At 43.1% G+C, this 23615-nt stretch overlaps 1 protein-coding gene across 3 annotated transcripts in view; it reads right to left on the reverse strand.

Moving 5' to 3' along the window:
• Window positions 1-375: 375 nt before the first annotated feature.
• LOC129859664 (neuronal membrane glycoprotein M6-b-like) overlaps window positions 376-23615 on the reverse strand; it is a 31351-nt gene continuing 8111 nt past the window's right edge. For 2 of the 3 annotated variants that reach the window (XM_055929718.1, XM_055929716.1), the window contains exons 2-7: window positions 7656-7842; window positions 7269-7428; window positions 6330-6498; window positions 5671-5744; window positions 5325-5390; window positions 376-3506 (exon numbers count right to left, since the gene is read on the reverse strand). In XM_055929718.1, the coding sequence (XP_055785693.1) occupies window positions 3363-3506; window positions 5325-5390; window positions 5671-5744; window positions 6330-6498; window positions 7269-7428; window positions 7656-7842 (800 nt within the window). In that variant the 3' untranslated portion in view covers window positions 376-3362. Of the gene's footprint in view, window positions 3507-3816; window positions 4570-5324; window positions 5391-5670; window positions 5745-6329; window positions 6499-7268; window positions 7429-7655; window positions 7843-23615 lie in introns of those variants that run through there. The other variant, XM_055929717.1, reaches the window with a different exon arrangement.

The following is a 23615-nucleotide window of genomic DNA, read 5'->3' on the forward strand; positions in this document are numbered from 1 at the left end:
GGTTTTGGACTACCATTTTAGGAAATGAACAATGCTACATTTTCCCACCAGGTGGACTCAGCATCTCACAAACCTCTACAAAGGCAACACCCCAAGGTTGTCCCATCACTGTGGTTGAGGGTGAGCGCTGGGGGCGCTTTCAGCAGGACTCAACATTTTGGAACGTTCAGATAGCCTATTTCTATGTAGAACAAACACGCCTCTCTGATACATAGAATAAGGAATCACATCAGCTATATAAATGGCATTTCTATCTGCAACATTCTACAATGTTTGACAACTGAACTGTTCAAAGCGCATTTGTCATTCATCTCATTGCATGTGTGTTTAATAACAGGAAGTCCAAACTTGTAAGAAAGAGACAGATAGCAGCTCTTTCGCGATAATAAAAAATATCGGTTTTACTAGAGAAGGTTACAAAAATCATCACCATACAGGAGTCATAACTATTTGAAACTTTAAAAAGAAAAACAATAATGAAACTACAGGGACTACAATGTCATCAAAGGTACAATGGATATCTTTTTAAAAAAGAGAGTTGAGTGGGGGCAAACACTGCCTACCATAGTTGTCAGTACAATTGACTACACATCACCTGAAAAACTGCAAAGACACAGTCATGTCGCCTTCATGCAATAACGAGGAAACGACAACACACCCTGACTGACACGCATCTTATATGAACCGGAACATGCGCTTGCCTACATCAACCAGGTGGCAAAGCACACTGTATTATATCAAACATAACACACATGGGAATATAGTCCTTTTTTCAGTATTTAGACGTTTGCACACGTGGACAATACCGACATGCCTTTTCATATGAAAGTTAAAAGAATCATCGTTTCACTGCTGCGAGGAAGATAACTCGAGAGCTTTGGGACTGTAAGGTTCTATCTGCAAAAAGATGATTCTGAGATAAATGCCTTCACAGTTTCGAGCCCTAGTTGTTTTGAACGGTGTCAGCCATTTTACCTTGAATTCTTTTGAACTTAACATGAATTGGGGTATTTAGAGTATACTGTATGTAGGTAGAGAACATTGAACAGAACAAGGCTATGTCACTAACTCAATTTAGACTAAAATGCAGATAGAACCTTATAGTCCGGAGCGCTTGAACTACTCAGTGATCATTATTATAGAATTGGTTGTGATAATCAAATGATATCTGAAAAAATATGAACATTCCTGACTTGTTATATTGTAAACATCCAAATGGTATCTGTTCATATAACAGGCCTAAAAATATGAGATGTGTCACTTACATTTGGCTTGCCATAGTAAAATAATCACAAATAATGTCAGAGACAAGTTCTTCATTACTTTAGCACAGGGAAAGATTCAGCAGCCTAAAACTGATAAAAACATTGAAAACCACTTAGTACATTTTTTTTCTCCACATTTCAAAATGTACACAATACAAGCACCACCGCCATCATGACTCTGTATTTGCTTCCTTCTCACAACATACCGTTTTAAAAGATGTCACATTACTATTATATTTAATGCAGAACTAGTAATTGGATGCTAAACATATACTTGAAAAGGAAACATTTACATATTGGTAATCAAAAGGTAAAATAGCATGGTAAAACATTGACCGTGCTCTCCACATTCAGGAGATGTCAGTCAATAGAACTTCCTTTGGGGCGGTCCATATATTTACAGGTGAACTTCACCCCTTTAAGGGTGGACTTGTCTTGAGGAAAGTGAATGTATGATTCCCTTCACAGTTGTGTACAATGAACAAACATTGGGACTTTTGCTAAGTTCACTTCAGCTGTGGCCTTGCCTTGTAACAAGCGTGTGCTTAATCAGTAAAGTGTTAGCCTGGTCCCAGATCTATTTGTGCTGTCTTGTCAACTCCTATGGTCGTTATCATGCCAAACATAGGAGCTATACAGCACAAACAGATCTGGGACCAGGCTAGTGGAGTTTTTATTTAGGTTAAGTACCTGAGGTATGTATAATGTATCACTTACAAACAGAACAAGGCATTCTGACCTTGAGTGTTGGTTTGTCCTGTGGGTTTAGAAGCAAGGCTGTTTCCAGAGAAAACCTGCCATGCAGAGGGCTAGGTGGAGGTTCACTAGCCTGGTCCCAGATCAGTCTGTGCCATCTTGCCAATTCCTATGGTCATAATAACACGACAGTGACCATAGGAGTTGGCAAGACAGCACAAACAGATCTGGGACCAGGCCAGAGGTTCACCTGAAGGTCAAAGCAATGCGTTAGCACTGCAGACAGCTGCTGACAGAACTGCTGCTTTGGGCCAACAGTCACATTAGTGCATGTGTCCAATTCAGTTAGAGTACAGCACACGTTTTTCTCCTCAGGCCAAAATGAAGAATTACTCAACAGAAGTAGCTGGATGTCAATAAAGAAATGGGAAAGTTAACGTAATAGTAGGAATATTTTCTAAGAGTGGCACCCTGAGATGCTGTGTATGTAATGTATTTATGTTTCTTTTTTAATTCTACTTTACTCTTTTCTATTTTTAAATAGTGCAACGTATCAAGCATTTCCATTTAAAAAAAAGCAAAAAACTAAATCAGGTAAAACAGGGTTGCGATAAGATAACCAAAGGAGAAAAATACCAGAGATAAGAGAAGACCAGATAAATATAATAATAGTAAACCTGTCATACTTTGTAGTATATAAAAAAAAAACATTCATACATACACATTCGCACAATATATTCATATATATATAAAACACCAAAAAACTGGACATTTTGTGGCACGCTTCCTCAGGAGTTGTGCGGATAGTGACCTTGTTGTTAGGCGGTTATTAGGAGCTGTGTTAGTGCTGTGCTGTGATTGGCTCAGAGCAGTTAGGCTATGACAGCAGGGTTGCACTCAATAATGGTCCAATCGAGAGCAAACGTTCGCAAACAGGAAGAGGTACCACTTAGGAACTTCTCATATACCTGTTCCGTTTGAAAACGTTTGCTCCTATTTGGACAAAGAACCTGATTCAGAGGTGAGAAAAGTGTGCGCAACTCAGACTTTCCCTTAAATTTTCCATTGATGTCAATGGAAGACATGGGCTGCATTTCATATACACAGGCAGTCCAATTCTGATATTTTCTTCACTAATTGGTCTTCTAACCAATCAGATAAGCTCTGAAAAATAATTGATGTGAAAAGATATGATTGGTCAAAAGACCAATTAGTGGGGAAATAAATCAGAATTGGGCTCCCTGTGTAAATGTAGCCAAAGTGTGACAATTTGAGTTGAGCGCACATATCTCAAGTCAGAACACCGCCCATAGTGAAGGAGACCCAGGTGTTGGTTTTACCCAGAAGGGGGTTGGAGGTTAGGTGTGAGGAAGTGTGTGAGGTGGGGTGGTTGGCCGGTTCTTATGAGTAAGAGGAGTTGAGACCCTCCTTGGAGCCACCCTCCTCCGCGTCGTCGTCCTTTGTCTTGATGTCCTGGTACTCGTTCTGGTTGCAGGAGCTCCTCAGGTAGGCCCAGTTCGCCGACAGGATCATCAGATAGTGGATCTGTGGAGAGAGAGGGGAGGGGGGGGGGCAGAGAGGAGGAAGGGAGAACAGAAAGAGGGAGGGAGGGAGGGAAAGGAAAGTGCATAGGGGTGGTGGCCAGTGAGAGGGTTAGTTAGCCAAAGCAAGCTACATGAGTAGAAGCTACATGAGTGTTGACCAGTCTACCAGATGTCAAACGAGATACATTAGCATTGCTACTGTACAATGTCAGTATTCTTTTGGTTAGGTTGGCTAGGTTAGTATTAGTAAATTACAGTGGGGATTAATTTTCTCCAAACAGCCACTATCCTAAAAAGAGAGGACAATGGTCTTGGTTTTTCTTAACATTTTATGTTTATTCTTTCATAACAAATATCACAAAGAGACACTAGCCTAAACAGGCTAAAAAAGACTAACTTCAAGCTAGACAGTTGGCACTTGGGGGAAAGATATTAAAGTGTCGTTGAAAAGAACTATATCCTTCGATTTAGAATAACTACAGAATATTACAGTAATCTGAAGATAGATACAGCAACACAAATATTCCCTTGTTCTTACACTGGCGCCGTCCCTTTGTATGGATCCATCCATCCTCAATGCTATGTGCCTGCTCTACTTGAATGAACTGGTCAACCTCACCATAGCCTTGACTGGTGGTCCCACATGGTACTGTACTGGATCAGTACTTCTAGGTACATATCCTGTCTGGAGAGAGATTGTGAGGGACCTCAGCCATGTTGGCTAATCATGCACTCACTAGTCCCCTCAGTGTGGTTCAAAAGGCGTGTGTGGCAATAGGCTTGGACGCACAGGCACATAGATCTATCTGTATTATGTTAACAGTAGTGTACGTTTCTCTATATGCTACAGTACATACTCTCCTCCCCACCATCGGTCTTTCTTTCTCTCCATCTTTCTTTCTTCCTTTCACCGTCTTTCTTTTTTTTTGCTCTCTCGCTTTCTACCATTTCTCTCACTCTCTCGCTCGCTAATATGACTCTGAGAACTTTGTGGAGCGGCGGTTGCCGTGGCTCATAAACTTGAGAACAGCATAGTTATACGTGGTGGCCATCATGTAGATCAGCTGGGAGGGAGAGACGAGAAGACAGACTGGGGTGAGAAACAAAGTCAATGACCAGGAGGCCTTTGGGAGGCCGTTGCTATTATTGGGTGGCATCTGGCTAGATTTATGCAGTACTGTACCTTCATATTGCTTCACATTGCATATATCTACATCTATAAACAAAGTGAGATTGCTACGGCGCACACAATTTCAGATGGCCGTCTATGTGCTGAATCTTCTCACACCCACTAATGAGCAATCCAAGTTTGGTAGAGTAGCTGAAAGGCATTAAGCCCTGTCGCCTCAGTGGAGAGCATGGCCTCATGACCCCATCACCGAGTTCAACTGAGTTCAGCTGAGTTCAACTAGCCATCCCCTAATGACAACCACACCGATTGGATAAAACTACTTAATTATTTGCAACAAAAGAAAATGACGTACAAATCATTCGCTCCACCTACGAAGACTTAAACACCCTATAGAAGTCTTATTCTATCATCTCTGGTGCAAAATACCGTATGGCATAGTCTCTTGTGAGGCATTCCTCTCCTTTGGCCACAAAGCAAATGTGTGTTAGCCAGGAGCTCTTTCATCTGGCCCATGTCAGTGTGTGTCCAGCCAGAAGCTATAGGGCAGACTTACACCCTCAGGAAAACTGAGTCAGAACCATGAAGCGTGGAGGAGGGATTACCATGGCAACAGATCAGCGTGCAATGGCAACTCATGCAAATGATTCAAACATGGGGAATTCGGGATATAGGGCATCCAAAGCTTACCAATGCAATGAGGGTGGCGCCTGCCCCAGCACACGCAACAATGTACAGGTGGAAAGACAGGTAGAACTGGAAAACATGGAGACCGATCTCTGGTTAGTGATGATACTTTCTTTGATTGACATTCATAAAATATGTCCTTTCCACAATCAGCCTCTGTATAATTGCAGTACAGTGATGAAGAATGTTATATTTTTGCGCTTTTGACAAATGTATATCCCAACAACAAAAAATAAGTAGTGAATAGGAAGGTTTATATGATATTCCTATTATATGAGGTTCATGAAGGTTCATATGATGTGCATAAAGATTTACAGGGGGGGGGGGGGGGGGGGGTTGCCGCTCTCACCTCGCTGGTGCTACAGATGTCTCCTAGTGTAGATCCGCAGGCTTTGCCGGGTGTCGCGTTCCATGGAATAATACCTAGACGATCAGGAACAAGAGATATCGGTTTAGGAGCGACAACTGTAGCTTTAAGACAGGCCCCATTCGGGGCAGAGTGGCCAATCACTTCAATTGTACAACATTTGGTGGGAAAACCAGTTGAGTTGACCTAATAAGATAGTAAATGTTAACACGTCCTCTCATTCAGATGTATAACTGTTTATACTATCTGCCATTAAAGAGGACAGATGATGCACTGCTTCAGGGTGATGGCAACAGTCGTAAACATGATATGGATGTCGATGCAGTAAATGACTTAAACACCCTATAGATATTGACATGTAAAGGCTAAGTGTTATCAGCACCCGTAGCGAAGGCATAATGTTTATAAGATACAACAGAAACCACTGCCAAGTGGACGTACGTCACACTGCATTAGGCTCTTATGCAGGGCTATATCGTGATATGGTGAATCTATATATGGCTCATACACGGACGTGTTCTGCCGGACGCTATAGCAGAATGGCCGTCACATGAATATGGGTTACACTCCTAAACTCATGAACCAGGTTGACGTAATCACACGGATCTGTGTGTGTGTGTGTGTTACTGAGTGACACTCACCGTACTGCCTGACATCCACACAGATGGAGTCCGGATCAGTGATGTTGGCCATGGGGGACTTCATGGCAGCACAGGTAGTCCACATGTTGTAGAAGAGGAAGACTGGGATGGCTGAGAAGCCAAAGATCCCCAGGAAGGCCAGGGCCAGGATATATGTAAGGAACACAAACTGATGAAGAGAGAGAGAGAGAGAGGAGTTAGTAAAATCATCATCCTCGTCATCATCGTTATTGTCAATCATCATACAAGCATTTCGCAACACCCGCAATAACATCTGCTAAAAATGTGTGTCTAATTCAATTTGATTTGATCATCGTCATTTATCATCATCATCATCGTCGTCGTTGTCATTGAAATCTACTGCTACTGCTATACAAAACACTGCACTATGTATAACTATCCCTCAATACAACGTCACCTAATGACCGAGGATATTTAAAACCAAGCTCGTCATCATCCTCATCACCATATCGTCATCCACATTTCCCTGATACATGACACAGTGCTGGTTAGAAGGGTGGAGAAAGTTTCATACGACGTTAGCTTGACGACACTCAGGAGAATAGAACCGTCCTCATAGCAGCTTTAAAGGCTGATGTTACTGGACATCTGCAGCAATTACACTAAACAGGCTAGAGAGGACAAACTGTGCCAGTTACCCTCCAGGGTGTGTGTGTGTACAGCTGTATGTGTGTAAATACGGCACAGCATGTGCGTGTGGTTGTACGTGTGTGCATGTATGCATGCACGTGACTGTACGTGTGTGTGTGTGTGTGTGTGTGTGTGTGTGTGTGTGTGTGTGTATTCATGATGGCAATATGTGTGTGTGTGTGTGTGTGTGTGTGTGTGTGTGTGTGTGTGTGTGTGTGTGTATACATGCATGCATGCGTGACCGTATTTGTGTGTGACCATATGGGTGTGTGTGTATTCATGCCTCACCGTGGCTGTGATGCAGCGGCCACACGCGGTGGTCTTGAACTGGCTCTGCAGCTCCTTCTTGACGGCGCTGGTGGTGTAGAAGCCCTCAGCCAGCAGGATGATCCCATAAACAAAGAAGAAGGAGGCGATGCCATAGATGACGTACTGCATGGTCTGGATCCTGCTCGGACGGATACAGTGAAGAATGTAAAGACAGGCACATTCATATTGAATAACCTGGATAAGACTTGTTCAAAGACATATACCTTTACAAACTGTAAAGATTGACATATAGGTAAAGACATATAGGAGATACACACAGAGAAAATAAGATCCCTTTCTCTCCCACACACACACACACACACTACCACACCACTCCCCCCAGACACACACACACACACAACTTACACGATGGTGAGGGTGGCGTGGTCAGTGGTGATCTGGGAGAAGTGGTTCTCCAGCATGGTCAGTGTGCCGGTCAGCGCCACATGACCACACCCGCAGAACAGAGCCACGCCCGAGAAACAGAGGATGGTGGCCACCAGGGAGGCGTAGGGCACGCCGCCCAGACACTTGATGCAGCATTCGAAGCAACCTACAGAGGGAGACAGAGAGCACCTTGCTTAGAAGGAGCAAAGAACTACACAGTTGGTCAACGTTTTTTTGTTGTTGAGCTACATTAGCCTAGAACTCAGCCTCTTGCTACATTATAATGTAGGCACACATTGGAACTATACTATGTCTGTTTTTGTCCTGGAGAGCAACGGTCACTGCTTAATTAATTATGAATTAGGGAATTCATAAATGCTAAATGCGATCTGATTTAGCAGCCCATGTCATATCTGACTGAGAAAGGGATTCACTGTATGCTGTAGCCTGAAACCCTTGCGGATTAGCATTCTTGCTAACCTGTGTTGAGTAAACAATGCTTGACAGAAACAACCAACTCACATTTACAGTAAAGTTGATACAGTAGTCTCATTGTCTCCAACCAAGAGCCACAACATGTCATCTCTTCATCCATCTCAACCATATCGGAACCATTTTCACTTCATCATTGCAACTTTCCCAGTTAGAATTGACACGCTCAAGCACCCAGGAGTGTTACATTTTACATGTGTTCGTTAGTACGAGCTCCCATCTTCCCCTCTACTTCCCCCAAAAAGAATCCCTTTCCTTTGTCTTCATAGAGAAACGTACACAAAGCCCTTTTGACCAATGGCATGAATAATGCACCGTCTAATTCTAAATTAATCCCGTTTAACCAATGGCATAAATAATGCACGGTCTAATTCTAAATAAATGATTGCTACTTATTGTCAGAGCAGTGGTTTCTGGGCCACAGGCAAACAGACCTGGGCCGTGTTCATTAGGCACCAAATGGAAGAAAACGGACTGAAACAGGGAGGGACTACTGTTTTTGTTTTCAGCTTGTTTTCGTTTTCCACTGCAACGCGTTTTGCTACGGTGTGCCATAATGAATACGACCCGGATGTGTGGAACTGCCGCTAGTTCAAATCCTACCCAGCACGCAGAGTGGTCCGATCTCCTACTGGGTGTTCATAGAACGAATACAGAACCAATGCTAACCAGTGCTAGCACCACGAGATGCTAGCGTTGACCTTTGACTTCAAGCATTGCTAGACTAGATTCCTGACCAGTCCTCTGTGCACAGCACCCAGTCATACCATCTAATGGAGACTACTAGTTCAACACAGGCAGGATGAGAGAGTTATGAGGGGTATGCTATATCAAATAGTACTGTGTCATATGGTGAGTCAATGGTACCCTGATATTTTGCTTTGCCAATGGCAGCTACAAAACTCCACAAAATCAAAACTCTATAGCGTAGCCATGGCTTCTATTCTATTTGTTTTGTTTCAAGACCATTCAATCTGACTGACGTCGCATCGGCAGTGCACTGTGATACGCTCACAAAGGGAGGCAGTGGAGCGGGTTTGACAGTGCTATGGTTGCTGGTTCCTCAGAGGAGGAGGCACAGCAGTGTTGTTAGAGGGGAACAGAAGGAACGAAGGAAAGAAAAATGAGGGGGAAAAAAACACATTACGTTGAACACAAGTGCTAAGGCTTATGTAACTGCCCATTATAAATAGCATTGCAAACGTGGGACGTTACTCTGGGAAGAGATTGCACTCTCTTACATGTGCCACTGTTTCCATGACAACCTGCTCCAATTGGCATCTCTCACACTAATTACAGACAAGCAAATATCTTCAGGAGCGTTATGGCTCTTGCTTTCACAGTTATTCCTCCAAATAAACAAACCCTTTGTGATTTTCTCATTTTACATTTTGGAGGATGTAGCCATAGTTCATTTGTCATACTCAATTGATGAGGCTGAAATGAATGTCGGGACAGACCCCGACTGAAAAGAAGGGGCCTATAGGCTATTCCGTTTCTCTAGTGACGGGTGACAGAGTTGACTCTGGATATCAAGGATATCAATGGTTTGCTACAGGCATTGAGTGCTACAGAATCTTGCCTGCATGCTAGGCCTAATAGTAATACTTCCAGACAGCACTAAGGTTGGCTTATCCAGAAAACACAAAGGGTTAAACCTAAGAGGCAGCTGCTGCTGAGCGAGAAGCTGAGACTCCAAGATGAGGCGTTGGTTGGTTGCATAAGAGTACGGAGATGGAGCGAGCGTTGCATAATGGATCTCCATCCCATTCATGTTAATGAAGTACCAAGGCAAGGCATGGATGGACGTGTCTGGGCACTAACTACTAACTCCTACCATCTCAGCGGAAAACCAGGCTAAATGACGGAACGCCAAACGGGTTGGTCGATATGGAACAACTAGGTCTGGTTCCCCTGACTTGTGCCCCTAGTCAAAAGGACAAATGGAATGGTCTACTTCCATCTCAAAAGACAACCATCCTGGCAGAGCTCAAAAGGGATTGTCGAAATGGGACAAAAAAGGTCGGGCCCCCTTCAGTCTTGTGCCCCCTTGTCAAACGGAATGTTCCACTACTACTCCACTTCCTGCTTTAAACTAGGGGCCTCATCCGGGGCTAGGCTGCCTGTGGCGATGCCAGCTGAGCGTTTATCATCACAGTTAAAGTGCACTAATGGGAAACAGACAGGCATGAGCGGACGGCCTTGGCGGACCAGAACGGAAATCGATGGGCTATTCATTAGAGGCGAATTCAGGTGACAGAGCGAGGTCGAGTCCATCTTTCTCACTTTGCCCTGCTTCTCTCTGGGGTGAAATATGAGAACTACAGGGCCCCAATAGAGCTATGGACAGAGACCTCAGACCAGACACAAGGTTATATATCTATATGCCCAGTAGAGCTATGGACAGAGACTTCAGACCAGACACAAGGTTATATATCTATATGCCCAGTAGAGCTATGGACAGAGACCTCAGACCAGACACAAGGTTATATATCTATACGCCCAGTAGAGCTATGGACAGAGACCTCAGACCAGACACAAGGTTATATATCTATACGCCCAGTAGAGCTATGGACAGAGACCTCAGACCAGACACAAGGTTATATATCTATACGCCCAGTAGAGCTATGGACAGAGACTGTCACGTTCTTTCAAAATCGAACCCAGAAGCAGACCAGGACAAGGAGAGTAGGAAGAAGGTGAATATTTATTTACAAGTGAATATGAAGGGGTAGAAATATCCAGGTAGCGTAACGGGCAGCGGTGGTGAGTTGATGGGAGTGAATAGGTGGGTCCAAGGGAGTAGCGGAAGCCTCCGACGACCAGGCAGGAATGGGGTAAGTGATCCGGGTGAATAATGATTAAGGCTAACGAACCGGCAGGGAATGGATGTCAGGTCCGGGCTTATGAAGAGGAGAGATGATGATCAGGACCAGGTGCACAGATAGCTGATGGGATACAGGTGCGGTTAATCTGAGATCTCCCAACTAGCTAAAACGCCCGGCAACCAGACAGGGTGCGTTCCAGGACACCGGAAAAACACTCCAGAACAGAACACAGGCAACAACCAGACTCAGGAAACGGGATTCGTGACAGAGACCTCATACCAGATACAAGGCTATGTCTAGTTCTCCACCTTAAATGATTCCCATGTTGTTTGGGTGGAATTTTACACTTTTATACAACCAACCTTCAACCCATTCAGATAGACAGAGTATGAAAAACCTACTATGGGTATATTTACAATTATAAACTGGGTGGTTCGAGCCATGAATGCTGATTGGCTGACAGCCGGATATGACCCCAAAAAAATGTCTTACTCTCGTAATGACGTTGGTAACCAGTTTATAATAGCAATAAGAAACCTCAGGGGTTTGTGGTATATGGCCAACATACCACAGCTAAGGGCTGTATCCAGGCACTCCGTGTTGCGTTGTGCATAAAAACAGCCCTTGGCCATATACCACACCCCCTCGGGCCTTATTGATTCATTATAGCGTTTGGTGAAGTATGGGAGCCTACGAGGCTCAGTTGGCAAAATAGGAAACTGTCTTTCGTTTGTGGCCTATTTTTCTGCCAACAGTGAGAGAATAGCAAGGGACTCCAAAGCCTCTCGCAAACAACCCCTCTCAGTACAGTGGTTCTGCTGTCAAGAAGTTCAGCCTACTGCTTTGTGATGTAAGAGAGGGGGGAGAGACAAAACATCAGAGAGAAAGCGAATGGGGCAGAGAGAGAAAGTAAGATGAAGAGAGAGAAAGACATAGATAGACAGAGAGAGGAAGCAAATGGGAGAGAGAGAGAACATGTGAGAGTAAGCAAAGAGCATTTTTTTTGGCCCGGGGGCCAGTGAATAGTGGTTGCCATGGCAGCATGTTACCCACGACCCAGTTGAGCGGAGCCTGTAGCTAGCTGACTACATCCCTCCACAGCTCCTCGCTTTCCTTCCCACGCGTACACAGCAGAAGGACGTGAACTCCCCCTCGGGGGTCAGAGCAGAGGGTTCAGGGATGGGGACATATGACTCCGAACCTCAACCTGAGCATGGTCTGAACGAGGTAAAGGAGAATGTGCATGGTCCAAAAGTGGTCTGAGCACTGTCAGCCGGTCCCAATTCACTCTCTACCCCTTTCCATTGGCACTTCAATGCAGATCTATAAGATGGAAGCAATATATCTCCACCACTACACTGCTTATACCTATCCAGACCCTTCAGATCTGCAAACATCAAAGGGGTAAGGACGGTTAGGGGGGAATTGGGACCAGCTGTGAGAGTACACTAAACCTGTTGTTAGAGGCTCTGTGACTACGCCTACATCCATTATTCATTAGTCAGGTGATTGGTGATTGGTTTTATCCCATTTGGAAAATGGGGCATCCACAGCCAGAGGAAAAGCCACTTTAACGTTCATACGTTGATGGGTAAAAAAAACTAAAGCTCTGAAAAAGGACACCTATTTAAAATAGCTACTGTACTTGATACTTTTCCAAGGGGATTTTCCTGCTCCAAATTATGTCACATTATGACACATTACTAAATATGAGACATTATGATGAAATGTTACAGTGACACAGCTTACAGCAAATGTACAACATATTTGTCAACTCTACATTGACTAGTTTTAGCGTCTAATAAAGTCGGTTATAATGACTAGCCTTGTGAATATTTCACCGCCAGTCTGTTCTCTTGCCTCAGGGGCTATTCCAGTTTAGAAGCTCCGTATTAATTATAGGACAACTTCCTCTTGCATTGCATTGTGGGAAGATTCCCAACAGAGCTGTGTGGATCACCAAAGAGAGACATGTCCTTTCTACAGCAGGAAAAAAATAGCTCCGTCAATGAGGTGTCGATGAAAGAGAAACCCCATCTGTTAAAAAGTGAACAGGTTTGGGGTGGAAAACAGGCTCACGACACGTGTCATGATTAGAGATTTGTCGAATTTTAATAAATGATGACTAATACTTTCATTATGTTCTGATATTTTAGGCTACTCCGTGTTTCTCATGTAGCAGTATGTTATATCCCTACTCTACAACTGCCAAGCACAACGATATAGACCAAATAAATAGTGAAATCCAAAGGTTTTAACGACACATGACAGCATGTTTCGGGATATTTCTGTCGGATATCAAAGGACGGTACAGTTAAGAGGATCACATGTGAAAAGTGACCTCCATCAAACTTCTCTTCCATATCCAGAGAACCTTTTCCCCTGACCCTGATCTGGTCTACATCCTATAGCCAAGTTCTTACCCTGGTCCAGCATTAATATGAAGGACACTAGGCAACAAGGTCTGCATCTGCTCACGCATAATTAAGTGTAATGAAGTGTACAGCTTTTAAATTCCCCCCTCAGCACTCGTCTACTACACTCCTATAATTTGATAAATACTTTATCCCAGCAGTGATCCCTAACCCTGTGCACTTACTGTAGCCTTCGCTCTCGGTCTCGCTGCCTGCCTGTCTCCCTGCCTGCCTGTATCCCTGCCTGCTTGTATCCCTGCCTGTCTGTCCCCCTTCCTGCCTGTCTGTCCCCCTCCCTGCCTGTCTGTCCCCCTCCCTGCCTGTCTGTCCCCCTGCCTGCCTTTTTGCCTGCCTGCCTTCTTGCCTGCCTGCCTCCCTGTCTGTCTGTTCATCCCCATCAGCCAGTGTACTGTTATTGGGAATCTGGGATAAACCTAGCCAGCTGTGCAGGGGACTCCCATCATACACTTATACACACATTAATATACAACCATACACATATGCACACAGAGAACTACCTCTATGCAGTCAGGCACATGTAAATGACATATACCCAGCTAGCACATTTGGTTTCTTGGAAGTTGTGGGAATGTATGTTTTTGGTTTCCCATTGATTCTGGGAACGAAGCCATACGTTTCCTGACAGATAAAACTGAGAACATTCAGCCTATTCTGGGAACATACATTTTTACATTGCAGGGAGGTTCTGAGAACATCTTGCTATGGTTACCTGAAAGTTTTCCTGGGAGGTTTTATTAATTCATTTGCTTAGGCATTAATCATTCAAACATTTATTGTTGATTCTGGCACAGCATCGGTGAGATTTGAAGCTATGATCTTCTGCTCTCTATCCATGGAATTAGTCCACTGAGCCACCAGGATAGAGCTAGAATGCCATGTTATTTATTTTAAACTCAAAGCTGTTCATTTTAGTTTATTCAAACAGACCCTGTTTCAAAGGAAACAAGCACTCATTAAGATCAGATGTGGCCAATTAGTGGGTGCGGCCAACACACCTGAAAATACTTAACAAGACAGAGGATAGAGAGTTTTGTTGATGCTGAGAATAGAATGTACATATTTTTTTATAATATTTTTTGAACGTTACTAATGCTTTCTTGCAGTTTTTATGGAACGTTTTCTTAATGTTCTGAGAACATCACTTTAAATAGAACCATGAGGAAACCTGAAGAAAACATTATGTCAAAGTACTAAAATTCCCACAAAAAACATTGTTTCTTAGCGTTCTTGGAACAATTTGAGAAACCTGCAGGAAACGTTATACTGAAATTCACACCTAAGAAACATATGGTTCTCAGAACATTATGTGCTAGCTGGGTATCCTGCACCATTCCCAGAACATCGTGGGAAGGTTGTATGCAAAATAACCATAGGACAACTACACTCTCACCAAGCTCTAAGAAACATATGGTTCTCAGAATGTTATGTGATAGCTGGGAAATCACGTAAACATACAAATACAAAAGTACACATGGCCTAAACAGCTAAACACACACACACACACTTCGAGACAAGTGTGTGTGTGTAACACTGAACCATGCATGAGATCACTAGCAGTTCCGGACAACAGTGTGATCACGCTCTCCATAGCCGACGTGAGTAAGTCTTTTAAACAGGTTAACATTCACAAGGCCGCAGGGCCAGACGGATTGGAGCAAGTGTCTTCATTGATATTTTCAACTCTGCCTGATCCAGTCTGTTATACCCACATGTTTCAAGCAAACCACCATAGTTAACCGGTCTAAATGACTATTGCCTCTTAGCACTCACAGTTGTAGTCATGAAATGCTTTGAAAGGTTGGTCATGTCTCACATCAACACCATCATCCCAGACACCCTGGACCCACTCCAATTTGCATACCACCCCAACAGATCCACAGATGAGTGCAATAGAGATTCCGTCCACACTGCCCTTTCCCACCTGGCCAAAAGGAACACCTACGTGAAAATGCTGTTCATTGACTACAGCTCAGTGTTCAACAACATAGTGCATTCCAAGCTCGTCACTAAGATAAGGACCCTATTATTAAACACTTCCCTCTGCAATTGGATGCTGGACTTTGACGGGCGGCCCATCCGCCATGCTGAACCTCAACACAGGGGCCCCGCAGGGGTACGTGCTGAGTCTCCTCCTGTACTCCCTTGTTCACCCACAACTGCGTGGTCGCACACAACTCCAACAACATCATTAAGTTTGCTGATGACACGACGGTGGTAGGCCTGATCACCGAGGACAATTACACAGCCTATAGGGAGGAGGTCAGAAACCTGCCTGGCAGTGTGGTGCCAGAACAACAACCTTTCCCTCAACGTCAGCAAGACAAAGGAGCTAATCGTGGACTACAGGAAATGGAGGGCCGAGCACACAAACCTACATGTACATACTAGAGGTCGACCGATTATGATTTTTCAACGCCAATACCAATACCGATTATTGGAGGACCAAAAAAAGCCGATACCGATTAATCGGCCGATTTTTATATACATATTTGTAATAACGACAATTACAACAATACTGAATTAACAATGAACACTTTTATTTGAACTTAATATAATACATCAATACAATCTATTTAGTCTCAAATAAATAATGAAACATGTTCAATTTGGTCTAAATAATGCAAAAACAAAGTGTTGGAGAAGAAAGTAAAAGTGCAATATGTGCCATATAAAAAAGCTAACGTTTAAGTTCCTTGCTCAGAACATGAGAACATATGAAAGCTGGTGGTTCCTTTCAACATGGATCTTCAACATTCCCAGGTAAGAAGTTTGAGGTTGTAGTTATTATAGGACTATTCCTCTCTATACCATTTGTATTTCATATACCTTTGACTATTGGATGTTCTAATAGGTACTTTAGTATTGCCAGCCTAATCTCGGGAGTTGATAGGCTTGGAGTCATAAAAGTCATAAAAGAGCTGCTGGCAAACTCCATAAAGTGCTGTTTGAATGAATGCTTACGAGCCTGCTGCTGCCTACCACCGCTCAGTCAGACTGCTCTATCAAATCATAGACTTAATAACATAATAACACACAGAAATACGAGCCTTAGGTCATTAATATAGTAAAATCAGTAAACTATCATTTCGAAAACAAAACGTTGTTCTTTCAGTAAAATACGGAACCGTTCCGTATTTTATCAAACGGGTGGCATCCATAACTCTAAATATTGCTGTTACATTGCACAACCTTCAATGTTATGTCATAGAATTCTGGCATAATTAGTTTGCAACGAGCCAGGCGGCCCAAACTGTTGCATATACCCTGACTCTGCGTGCAATGAAACGCAAGAGAAGTGACACAATTTCCATAGTTTAATATTGCCTGCTAACATGATTTTTTAAAAACTAAATATGCAGGTTTAAAAATATATACTTCTGTGTATTGATTTTAAGAAAGGCATTGATGTTTATGGTTAGGTACATTTGTGCAACGATTGTGCTTTTTTCACAAATGCGCTTTTGTTAAATCATCCCGTGTTTGGCGAAGTTGGCTATCTTTGTTAGGAAGAAAAGTCTTCACACAGTTCGCAACGAGCCAGGCGGCCCAAACTGCTGCATATACCCTGACTCTGTTGCACAGAACGCAAGAGAAGTGACACAATTTGCCTAGTTAAAAGAAATTAATGTTAGCAGGCAATATTAACTAAATATGCAGGTTTAAAAATATATACTTGTGTGTTGATTTTAAGAAAGCCGTTGATGTTTTTGGTTAGGTACACATTGGTGCAACGACAGTGCTTTTTTTGCGAATGCGCTTGTTAAATCACCCGTTTGGCGAAGTAGGCTGTGATTCAATGATAAATTAACAGGCACTGCATCGATTTTTTACAACGCAGGACAAGCTAGATAAACTAGTAATATCATCAACCATGTGTAGTTAACTAGTGATTATGTTAAGATTGACAGTTTTTTATAAGATACGTTTAATGCTAGCTAGCACCTTACCTTGGCTCCTTGCTGCACTCGCATAACAGGTAGTCAGCCTGCCACGCAGTCTCCTCGTGGAGTGCAATGTAATCAAGACCATGATCGGTGTCCAAAAATGCATATTACCGATTGTTATGAAAACTTGAAATCGGCCCTAGTTAATCAGCCGTTCCGATTAATCGGTCGACCTCTAGTACATACTGTATTACCTCAATCAAGTTCCAAGTTTTAATGTCACATGCACAAGTACAGTGAAATGCCTTTCTTGCCAATTTAATCAAACACCCCAACTACACTGACTCTGTACCGGTACTCCTTGTATGTAGCATAGCATCGTTATTGTTATTTATTGTGCTATTTTATTGTGTTACTATTTTGTTTTTAGCTATATTTGTGTATCTATGACTTTTATTCTATCAATTTTCATACTTTTTAACTGCATTGTTGGGTAAGGGCTCGTAAGTAACCATTTCACGGTAACGTCTACAACTTGTTGTATTCGGCGCATGTGACAAATCAAATTAGATTCCTTTTTTTTTTTTACACACACACACACACACACACACACACACACACACACACACACACACACACACACACACACACACACACACACACGAACACTGAGCAAATGACACACGAACCCATGCAAGCATAGTATCATTCCTATGGTGAACCCAGAGGGGTGAGAGTGTGGTTTACCCTTGTCCCTCAATCCTCAAGCTAAAGATTACGGTGCTCTGCTCTGAGACATTACATGAATGTACGGCTCAGAGGGCTCCATGCATTGTTTGCTGCGGTGTCGCATTAATTCACCAAAATGTAAGTCTGAGCCTCCAGCCAAAGGGTCTGGTACAGTCTTGAGTCGGGGTGGCAATGGGCTTATGCAACAGACTTAGCTAATGCCCTTTCCCATGCCCCTGTCATGTGATTATGGTCATTCACATGGTCAAATTAAGCACTTACATTTCCACCAATGTCTTCTTCAGGTCAGAGTGAGTGGAGGAAGGTTTTCATACCTCACTGGTAAGGATGGACACTGGCCCAATGCGAAGTCCTGTCCATTTCTTACAGATGCCAATGGAATCAAAGATGGACTCCACAGCAGAGACTGGCCAGAGAGCCCCCTGTCCTTTCTTAGTGGTGGTTATTTCGACATGATGCTATATTGCGAATACAGATACAAGTGAACCAAAGTCATGAGAGAATGTTTTTACTAACAATTAGGGAATAACACACAGTATCGTGGAGCCCATTTCCATAGAATAGATTTCCATTCAATGTTTCCACTAATACACCATAGTCCTCTTTGTCTTTTGCTCCATTTCCCTCTCTTTGTAGTCGCTGTGCAGAATCACATTGGCTGTCTCTCTTTATGATCCTGGATGTATTGATGTCATCGTTAACGATGACGAGAGTTAATCGGGCACACTGAGATTTATGGGATGTGAGTGGAGCGAGCAGATTGGGCATCAGTAGGCGATGGAAGAGGGCCAAAGAGACTGGCAGGAGGTTGGCACGGCTGGCATTGCATTGGAACAATGCATGCTGCTCCAACCTGTCACTCAGTGCTATTCATATACCTACATACAGAGCATACTGAATGAACACACAGCATAAACACACTAAAATGCACACAGACACGTACCAAAACATACATAATTTAATTCACACAGCCTAAGGAGCTGCACGTGGATGCACTCCCACTAAAATACATATTATGCATGCATGCATGAATGCACACACACACACACACTCCCCAGGTGGAGGCTGACAGTATGTGTGTGTGTGTGTGTGTGTGTGTGTGTCAGAGAGAGCAAGAGAGAAATTGTTGAAGGGCTTGGAGATTAATTAAGATAATGGAGATGAGAAAGAGATGACAGTGAATGGGTGAGAGAGGGATGTAGCAGACTGACTGAAAGAGCGATAGGATATGAAAGAGAGAGCAACAGAGTGAGAGAAATTAGGAGAGACTGGGTAAAATAAATGAACAGAGAAAAATAAAGAAAGGGGAAGATGGGGGGGAGAGAGAGAATCGCCATATAGCCAGCAGCATGAAAATCCTGCCAAGTGAAGGCGTCACTGTACACTTAGAAAAAATGGTTCCGAACGGGTTCTTTGGCTGTCCCCATAGGGAAACCCTTTTTGGTTCCAGGTATATCACAGCCGTGATATGAGAGAGATACCAAGCCAACACACAAAGAACTAGGAAACCTGCTACCTCCTCCCTCACCCCTTCTCACTCCCACCTCCATCTCCCCCCACGTCCATCAAACGGCAGGCCTCCTGAAGGGGATGGACCTTCTGAGAACGGAATGACTGTGTGTGTGAATTTCTGGGATCTTTTATTCCAGCTCATGAAACACGGGACCAAAACTTTACATGTTGCATTTATATTTTTGATCGGTGTAGTTTTCACATACAAACTTTATATGTCCGAATCAAAATATGCTTTCCAAAAATAACATTTTCGCAGTGGTAGAATGTTCATTTTGATTGCCGATTTCCTGCATTTATCCGAGTGCCATCAGGTTTCATGTGTCCATGTAAACAGGATTATTAGGGCAATCGTTCTTCTTCCAAATCATGTAAACGTTTTAATCAAACTATTTGATTAAACTGACATTCCACAATAATTGCATTATTGTGTGCATGTAACAGTACTCAATGTAACCAGGGAATTTCACACACACACACACACACACACACACACACACACACACACACACACACACACACCCTACGGTGCTACATTCCAATGGCATCCACTTATCCTACAGTTGGATACATTGCATTGAGGATCTTTACACAGAGGATCAGAACAGTAGAGGGTTTAGCACAAGGGAGCATAGCGCTGCGATTGTTCTGCCTCCGTTAAGCTTGAACGCTAGTGAGGAAATGTTCTACGACTCATATATTAAAACGGAACCCATCAGCGCTCCACTGTTACGCCCCATCGCCGTGGTGATGATGACGTAACCCCCCACGGTTGTGATCTGAAGATGTGGACGGCAACGCAGCGGAGAGTTACGTAAGAGAGAACATACTACCCCTACCCCCTCCCTCCTTTCCTGTGTGATACAGGGAGAATAGGAGGTTTATGCCTGGCTAAGTCAGTCTGACATCATAGAGAGAAAGAGAAGGAGAGAGGGAGGGAGAGACGGAGGTGAACTGACCGAGCGGAAAATGGTGACAGAGAGTGAGCAGAAGGGGAGGGAATAGGAAAGGCCAAAGGAGAGAGAAAGAGAAGAGAGAATAACTATCCTGTACTGAGGCACCGCAGGTCCAGATAGTAGGGATATAGCCTATAATCATTTAAACTCTCTCTCGCTCTCACAGCCTCTACTATATTGGAGTACAATGAAGCCCAACTGAAACTCCACCTAGCCTCCTCAAGGGGTTTGGCAGAAATACAGGGAGGGATGCCAATTGGGTGTTTGAAATCACAGCCCATGTGAGCGGTTGAGTTAGTCTTCAGCCTGAAAGGCAGGCGTGACAGATGTCAACAGAGATGTTTTATAGGCTACATTGTAAGGGGCTTTGATGTCAGGTCACATCTTTGGTCAGATTACATCATGAATTGTGACGGATGCGTCGACTGAGGTGTTAGGCCTGCAAGAATGCTTTGGTTAGATACCTCAAGGCTGCCCGGTTGCCTGAATCTACAGCTGTTACTGTGCAACTGATGTTGTTGGATCCCCAATGGAGGCGAGGCACTTGGCACATACAACACACAAGCTTCTTACATGACATGGCAGAGCTTCAACTGCTTGCCCTACTCACTATAAATCTCTTCCATCTTTGAGATGCTGAGGATTATGGTGGAATGTCAACAGTTGTAGAATATACTCCAGTTGTAGATCGTGAAAACAGTGCCAGCCACACAGCCCCTTCCCTCACTGTAAAGGCCATCCACACCTATAACCCTAACCAAACCACAGGATATCATATTACATTCATTTCGTAGAGATAGGCTACATATCCTGTAGAACGTTAGTTCTGCAAGTGTCATGTAAAATGATTCACCACAGGAGAACTTCCTAAGGAGATGTTATACAGTGATGGGGAAGCTACTCTTAAAATATAGTTTACCAAGCTACCAATTACTTCACACGGAAGTTAAGCGATACTAAAGCTACCGTTAAGAAAAACATAGTTGACTTTACAAAAGTTACTTTGAAATTGTAGTTCACTACCTCCAAACTACTTTTTTGATCAATTATAATATCTAAATCTGAAATGTCATAGACTAGAAGTTGCAAGAACAGACCACTGTGGAGTCAGATGTTAACCTCTTAGCGCTAGGGGTCAGATTTTTTTTTAAATAAAAAAATAAAAATAACGTGCCCAACGTAAATGGACATTTTCTCTGGCCCAGATCGTAGAATATGCATATAATTTACAGATTAAGATAGGAAACACTCCAAAGTTTCCAAAATTGTCAAAATATTGTCTGTGAGAATAACAATACTTATTCTGCAAGCGGAAACCTGAGAAAATGTAACCCGGAAGTGATATAAAAAAACAAACAAATCTGTGTTCCCTGGCCTGTCTAACCTCCATTTAAAGGGGTATCAACCAGATTCCTTTTTCCAATGGCTTCCTCAGGCTGTGACCAGGCTTTAGACATAGTTTCAGGCTTTTATTTTGAGTTTTTTCATGTCTGATTTGGCCTATTAAACACAAAAACTATGTTTTAAGTGAGAATTAGGCATGTCTGATGCTGAAAAAGGAAGGATGTTATAGCCTACTTCACCCACTTTCAAAAACATTTGCAAAAACAGTAGTGTGTAGTTCCTGTAGTTAGCTACACTGCTATATACATGGCAAAACAGGAATTAACTACTGAAAACACTGCCAAGATTTGAAATTAGTTCAACTACCACCAAGCTGCTGCAAAATCTATATGTATAGTTCACTACTCCCAAACATTGATGTTATAGTGTTAGTTATTATGATTAGGTCAACGTAGGCTATTTGTTGGCTATGGCAAGCCTTATGACATGTAGCATGTATGCCTACTAAATGTAAATCTCTATGTAAAACATATTCAAATGTAACCACATCTGAACAACGCATTGAACGGATGGGGGATGGGGAGAAAGCCTTGGTGTATGTTGTACCCTGTTAGGAAAAAAAGGTGCTATCTACAACCTAAAAGTGTTATTTGGCTGTCCCCATAAGAGAACCCTTTGAAGAACCCTTGTTGGTTCCAGGTATAACCCTTTTGGTTAATTGGTTCCAAATAAGTGCATTTTGGGTTCCGTGCAGAACCCTTTCCACAAACTGGAACCAAAAAGGGTTTAACCTGGAACCAAAAATGGTTCTCCTATGTGGACAGCCTAAGAACCCTTTTGAAACCCTTTTTTTGAAGAGTGTAGGGTTAACTGGCTAGAAACAGGAGGATGGATGGATGGGGTGGGCAGGGTAAAGGAGCAGCCCTGAGGACACCGTTTTAGCTGCTACATAGCACTGCCCTCTAAGAACTGATTTAGGATCAAATTTGTGCATTCAACTCCTGACCTCAGCCACAGGGAGGTAATATAACCAGCTGCTATTAGATTTAGTAGGCTGTAGCACCAAGGGATAGCCTGTATCAAAATGATTGATTGAAATAGTGATTGTAAAATAGTGTAGCCTAATTGACGTGATGGACAATGTTGCCTGTTATCTGATTACCGAGAGGTAACGACTGGCCAGGGGTGTTATTTTGCCCCAGTAACCTATATCAAAAACAAATGTAATCCCTATATACATTCCTATACATTGGGCAAATTGAGTCGGCCGCACCCCCTGCTTTGTAGCTGGACAAAGGCAACGACACCCAACATATAGCGGAAACAATATTATGCCTTGCGCATAGCCTATTTATAATTTGTCATTCCATGAACAATGATGGACAAAAGCTGCTGTTTTTACGAGTGTTATCATGTGAAACGAGAGGACCGAGCTTGGTATGTGTCAAGTGGAAAGGGACCCCAGTTTATGTGTCGCTGATCCCTTATTCCCAGAGGGATGTTATTTTTTATCAACGGTCGTCAACACACGGGCGCCTGCACTGCATCCTCTTATACTCGAACAAAAGAACCAAATACTAATTTGTCTATTCCGAAAACCAAAGACAACAATGACAGTCACATTGACGACCACGTCTATGGCAAAATCCCTTTGTGAAACGGTTATTTCGCAATGATGAGCTCCAATCTCGGCAGCAGTGGTCCATGCACCTGACCATTAGCCCAAACCAATACGCGC

This window comes from Salvelinus fontinalis, chromosome 7 (assembly GCF_029448725.1).
Source record: "Salvelinus fontinalis isolate EN_2023a chromosome 7, ASM2944872v1, whole genome shotgun sequence".
NCBI classification, from domain to species: domain Eukaryota; kingdom Metazoa; phylum Chordata; class Actinopteri; order Salmoniformes; family Salmonidae; genus Salvelinus; species Salvelinus fontinalis.